Source organism: Brachyistius frenatus, unplaced genomic scaffold (genome assembly GCF_029030835.1).
Source record: "Brachyistius frenatus isolate BFR_SWC_R1_liver_20210118 unplaced genomic scaffold, ASM2903083v1 Contig_425, whole genome shotgun sequence".
Lineage (NCBI taxonomy): Eukaryota > Metazoa > Chordata > Actinopteri > Embiotocidae > Brachyistius > Brachyistius frenatus.
The window spans coordinates 25,001-30,860 of record NW_027211024.1 but is presented as its reverse complement, the minus strand read 5'-3'; the positions used below and the strand labels follow the sequence as shown (position 1 = coordinate 30,860).

The following is a 5,860-nucleotide window of genomic DNA, read 5'->3' as shown; positions in this document are numbered from 1 at the left end:
CCGAACACACACTCCGAACACACTCCGAACACACCTCTGCAGCGGCTTCACAGGGAACCAGGAGCCTCCTGCACCAGCTTCTCCTTCTTCATCCTCCATTCATCACATCTCACACTTCTTCTCTTCTTCTTGTTTTCTTATTTTTTCTTTCTTTCTTTCTTTCTTTCTCGTGACGCCTCCACATTTTCCAGCCATCTGTCCCTGACAAAAAAGATAAGGATTACTCATTTTCTCTCCGTGTTGTGTTTTTTTTTTCTTCTTTTTCTTCTTCTCTTTTTTTTTCATCCTCTCTCTTGTTTCTTTACGGCTTTTCTTCCCTCCGTTTCGCAGGTGGACTGTGAGCTCAGCTGAACTTTGCAGCTCAACTTCTGAGGAGAGAAGACAAAGACAGAGCGAGACGAGGACGGAGGGACGGCGACTCCTCTCTGTCTTCCTCCAGGACTCCGGCTTTTTTTTTTTTCCTCCACTTTTGTCCAACCGTGACTTTTCCTTCGTCCGAGCCTCCAACAGCATCACCAGATCGGTCAGGTGTCTCCGCCGGCATGTCGGTGCTGCCGCTGCTCAGCTGGACCCTCCTGGTCCTGGTCCAGAGCTGCAGCTCGTCCCTGACCGTCCATCCTCACCGCCAGTCGCTGCCGGACGCCTCCAGCTCCCACTGCCCCTCCTGCGCCCTGGCCAGGATGCGGAGGAACGAAGGGGTCACGGCGGCGGCGGGCGACGCGGCGGGACACGAGGAGGAGGAGGAAGAGGCGCAGCAGGACGTGGTGGAGGCGGTGAAGAGGCACATCCTCAACATGCTGCACCTCCAGGCTCGGCCCAACATCACCCGACCAGTGCCGCGCGCCGCTCTCCTCAACGCCCTGCGCAAGCTCCACGTGGGGAGAGTGGCGGAGGACGGCAGCGTGCAGATTGAGGGGGAGGAGGAGGCTCGAGGGAGGGGAGGCCGGGGAGGAGGAGGGGGAGGAGCGGCGGCTCGGGGAGGAGACGGTGGCGACGCCACGGAGACGACGGAGATCATCACCTTCGCCGAGGCTGGTGAGTCTACTGAGGGAGGGGGGGGTCTGTGTGTGTGTTCTGTGTGTGACATGGATGTGTGTATCTGCATCAGACAGAAAACCTGTGAACCCTCCGGTTTTTGCAGATGTGTGTGTGTGTGTGTGTGTAGGAGAGGCAGTAAATGTGTAAATTTGCATTTTGATGTGTGTGAGAGCAACCCATGTGTGTGTGTGTGTGTGTGAAGCACATATTTGCATGTTACATTTCTGTGTTTGTGTGTAAAAGACAGAAATGCAGCTGTGTGTGTGTGTGTGTGTCCACCTGCTTAATTCCACCTGCGTACTCACTCAGCCCCTCACACACACACACACACACACACACACACACACACACACACACACACACACACACACACACACACACACACACACACACACACACCTCTGTAATCGCCTCCTGCTGTTTTCAAAGAATACCTTATTATCTACTTAAAGTCAGAGGAGATTCGTGTGTCACCGCTTGTGTGAGAATGTGTGTGTGTGTGTGTGTGTGTGTGTGTGTGTGTGTGTGTGTGTGTGTGTGTGTGTGTGTGTGTGTGTGTGAGAGAGAGAGTGTGTGTGTGTGTGTGTAAGAGTGCTGGAACCCTCTTCTGACAGATGGTAGCGACAAAGAGCGAGAAAGAGTCAGCGAGAAAAAGGGAGGAGACAGACAGAGACAGACAGATGTGGAGACAGACAGACAGATGTGGAGACAGACAGACAGATGTAGAGACAGACAGAAAGACAGATGTAGAGACAGACAGACAGACAGAGAGACAGGCGGAGGTCAGGTATAACTGCGTTCTTCCTGTCTCGTCACCTTTGACATGCTGCAGGTTCTTTTAAACACCTTTAGATTGAAGTCAGTGACGGATCGGCGCCACCTGCTGGCGTCCCGGAGAACTCGGTACCGTTAATATTTCTGTCCTTGGTTCCTCTGTAAATCCTCCGAAAACCATCTGGAGATCCTCCGTAAACCGTCCGTACTCCGTAAACCGTCCGTAGATCCTCAATAGAACCTCCTTAAACCGTCCGAAGATCCTCCGTAAACCATCCATAGATCCTCTGTAGAACCTCCATAAACCGTCCGTAGAACCTCCGTAAACCGTCCGTAGAACCTCCGTAAACCGTCTGTAGATCCTCAGTAGAACCTCTGTAAACCGTCCGTAGATCCTCAGCAGAACCTCCATAAACCGTCCGTACAACCTCCGTAAACCGTCTGTAGATACTCAGTAGAACCTCTGTAAACCGTCCGTAGATCCTCAATAGAACCTCCTTAAACCGTCCGAAGATCCTTCGTAAACAGTCCATAGATCCTCTGTAGAACCTCCGTAAACCGTCCATAGATCCTCCGTAGAACCTCCGTAAACCGTCTGTAGATCCTCCGTAAACCGTCTGTAGAACCTCCGTAAACCATCCGTAGATCCTCCGTAGAACCTCCGTAAACCATCTGTGGAACCTCCGTAAATCGTCCGTAGATCCTCAGTAGAACCTCCGTAAACCGTCCGTAGAACCTCCGTAAACCGTCTGTAGATCCTCCGTAGATCCTCCGTAAACCGTCTGTAGAACCTCCGTAAACCGTCCGTAGAACCTCTGTAAACCGTCTGTAGATCCTCCGTAAACCTTCAGTAGAACCTCCGTAAACCGTCCGTACAACCTCCGTAAACCGTCCGTAGATCCTCAATAGAACCTCCTTAAACCGTCCGAAGATCCTCCGTAAACCGTCCGTAGATCCTCTGTAGAACCTCCGTAAACCACTTGTAGAACCTCCGTAAACCATTCGTAGATCCTCCGTGGAACCTCCGTAAACCGTCTGTAGAACCTCCGTAAACCGTCCGTAGATCCTCCGTAGAACCTCCGTAAACCGTCTGTGGAACCTCCATAAATCATCCGTAGATCCTCAGTAGAACCTCCGTAAACCGTCTGTAGATCCTCCGTAGAACCTCCGTAAACCGTCTGTAGAACCTCCGTAAACCATCCGTAGATCCTCCGTAGAACCTCCGTAAACCGTCTGTGGAACCTCCGTAAATCGTCCGTAGATCCTCTGTAGAACCTCCGTAAACCGTCTGTAGATCCTCCGTAAACCGTCCGTAGAACCTCCATAAACCGTCTGTAGATCCTCTGTAAACCGTCTGTAGATCCTCCGTAAACCTTCAGTAGAACCTCCGTAAACCGTCCGTAGAACCTCCTTAAACCATCTGTAGATCCTCCGTAGAACCTCCGTAAACCTTCAGTAGAACCTCCGTAAACCGTCCGTAGAACCTCCTTAAACCATCTGTAGATCCTCCGTAGAACCTCCGTAAACCGTCTGTAGATCCTCCGTAAACCGTCTGTAGATCCTCCGTAAACCGTCCGTAGAACCTCTGTAAACCGTCCGTAGATCCTCCGTAGAACCTCCGTAAACTGTCTGTGGAACCTCCGTAAATCGTCCGTAGATCCTCAGTAGAACCTCCGTAAACCGTCCGTGGAACCTCCGTAAACCGTCCGTAGAACCTCTGTAAACCGTCCGTAGATCCTCCGTAGAACCGCCGTAAACCGTCTGTAGATCCTCCATAGAACCTCTGTAAACCGTCTGTAGATCCTCCGTAAACCTTCAGTAGAACCTCCGTAAACCATCCGTAGAACCTCCTTAGACCATCTGTAGATCCTCCGTAAACCGTCTGTAGATCCTCCATAAACCGTCCGTACAACCTCCGTAAACCATCCGTAGAACTTCCGTAAACCGTCCATAGATCCTCCGTAGAACCTCCATAAACCGTCTGTAGATCATCCGTAGAACCTCCGTAAATCGTCTGTAGATCCTCCGTAGAACGTAGAACCTCCGTAAACCGTCCTTAAACCGTCTGTAGATCCTCCGTAGAACCTCCGTAAACCGTCTGTAGAACCTCCGTAAACCATCCGTAGATCCTCCGTAGAACCTCCGTAAACCGTCTGTGGAACCTCCGTAAATCGTCCGTAGATCCTCAGTAGAACCTCCGTAAACCGTCTGTAGATCCTCCGTAAACCGTCCGTAGAACCTCCATAAACCGTCTGTAGATCCTCTGTAAACCGTCTGTAGATCCTCCGTAAACCTTCAGTAGAACCTCCGTAAACCGTCCGTAGAACCTCCTTAAACCATCTGTAGATCCTCCGTAGAACCTCCGTAAACCGTCTGTAGATCCTCCGTAAACCGTCTGTAGATCCTCCGTAAACCTTCAGTAGAACCTCAGTAAACCGTCCGTAGAACCTCCTTAAACCATCTGTAGATCCTCCGTAGAACCTCCGTAAACCGTCTGTAGATCCTCCGTAGAACTTCCGTAAACCGTCTGTAGAACCTCTGTAGACCATCCGTAGATCCTCAGTAGAACCTCCGTAAACCGTCCGTACAACCTCCGTAAACCGTCCGTAGCTCCTCAATAGAACCTCTTTAAACCATCCGAAGATCCTCCGTAAACCGTCCGTAGATCCTCCGTAAACCGTCTGTGGAACCTCCGTAAATCGTCCGTAGATCCTCAGTAGAACCTCCGTAGAACCTCCGTAAACCGTCTGTAGAACCTCCGTAAATCGTCCGTAGATCCTCAGTAGAACCTCCATAAACCGTCCGTAGAACCTCCGTAAACCGTCCGTAGAACCTCTGTAAACCGTCCGTAGATCCTCCGTAGAACCTCCGTAAACCGTCTGTGGAACCTCCGTAAATCGTCCGTAGATCCTCAGTAGAACCTCCGTAAACCGTCCGTGGAACCTCCGTAAACCGTCCGTAGAACCTCTGTAAACCGTCCGTAGATCCTCCGTAGAACCGCCGTAAACCGTCTGTAGATCCTCCATAGAACCTCTGTAAACCGTCTGTAGATCCTCCGTAAACCTTCAGTAGAACCTCCGTAAACCGTCCGTAGAACCTCCTTAGACCATCTGTAGATCCTCCGTAAACCGTCTGTAGATCCTCCATAAACCGTCTGTAGAAACTCCGTAAACCGTCCGTAGATCCTCCGTAGAACCTCCGTAAACCGTCTGTGGAACCTCCATAAATCATCCGTAGATCCTCAGTAGAACCTCCGTAAACCGTCTGTAGATCCTCCGTAGAACCTCCGTAAAAGGTCTGTAGATCCTCCGTAGAACCTCCGTAAACCGTCTGTAGAACCTCCGTAAACCATCCGTAGATCCTCCGTAGAACCTCCGTAAACCGTCTGTGGAACCTCCGTAAATCGTCCGTAGATCCTCAGTAGAACCTCCGTAAACCGTCTGTAGATCCTCCGTAAACCGTCCGTAGAACCTCCATAAACCGTCTGTAGATCCTCTGTAAACCGTCTGTAGATCCTCCGTAAACCTTCAGTAGAACCTCCGTAAACCGTCCGTAGAACCTCCTTAAACCATCTGTAGATCCTCCGTAGAACCTCCGTAAACCGTCTGTAGATCCTCCGTAAACCGTCCGTAGAACCTCCATAAACCGTCTGTAGATCCTCCGTAAACCTTCAGTAGACCCTCCGTAAACCGTCCGTAGAACCTCCTTAAACCATCTGTAGATCCTCCGTAGAACCTCCGTAAACCTTCTTTAGATCCTCCGTAGAACCTCCGTAAACCGTCTGTAGAACCTCTGTAAACCGTCCGTAGATCCTCCGTAGAACCTCCGTAAACCGTCTGTGGAACCTCCGTAAATCGTCCGTAGATCCTCAGTAGAACCTCCATAAACCGTCCGTAGAACCTCCGTAAACCGTCCGTAGAACCTCTGTAAACCGTCCGTAGATCCTCCGTAGAACCGCCATAAACCGTCTGTAGATCCTCCATAGAAACTCTGTAAACTGTCTGTAGATCCTCCGTAAACCTTCAGTAGAACCTCCGTAAACCGTCCG

At 50.9% G+C, this 5,860-nt stretch overlaps 1 protein-coding gene across 1 annotated transcript in view; it reads left to right on the top strand.

The window, feature by feature from the left end:
* Nucleotides 1–495: 495 nt before the first annotated feature.
* The window catches only part of LOC138637037 (inhibin beta A chain-like), a 21,076-nt gene continuing 15,711 nt past the window's right edge, over nt 496–5,860 (top strand). Inside the window, exon 1 of the mRNA XM_069725469.1 lies at nt 496–1,035. Within this exon, the coding sequence (XP_069581570.1) occupies nt 543–1,035 (493 nt within the window). The 5' untranslated portion in view covers nt 496–542. The remainder of the gene's footprint in view (nt 1,036–5,860) is intronic.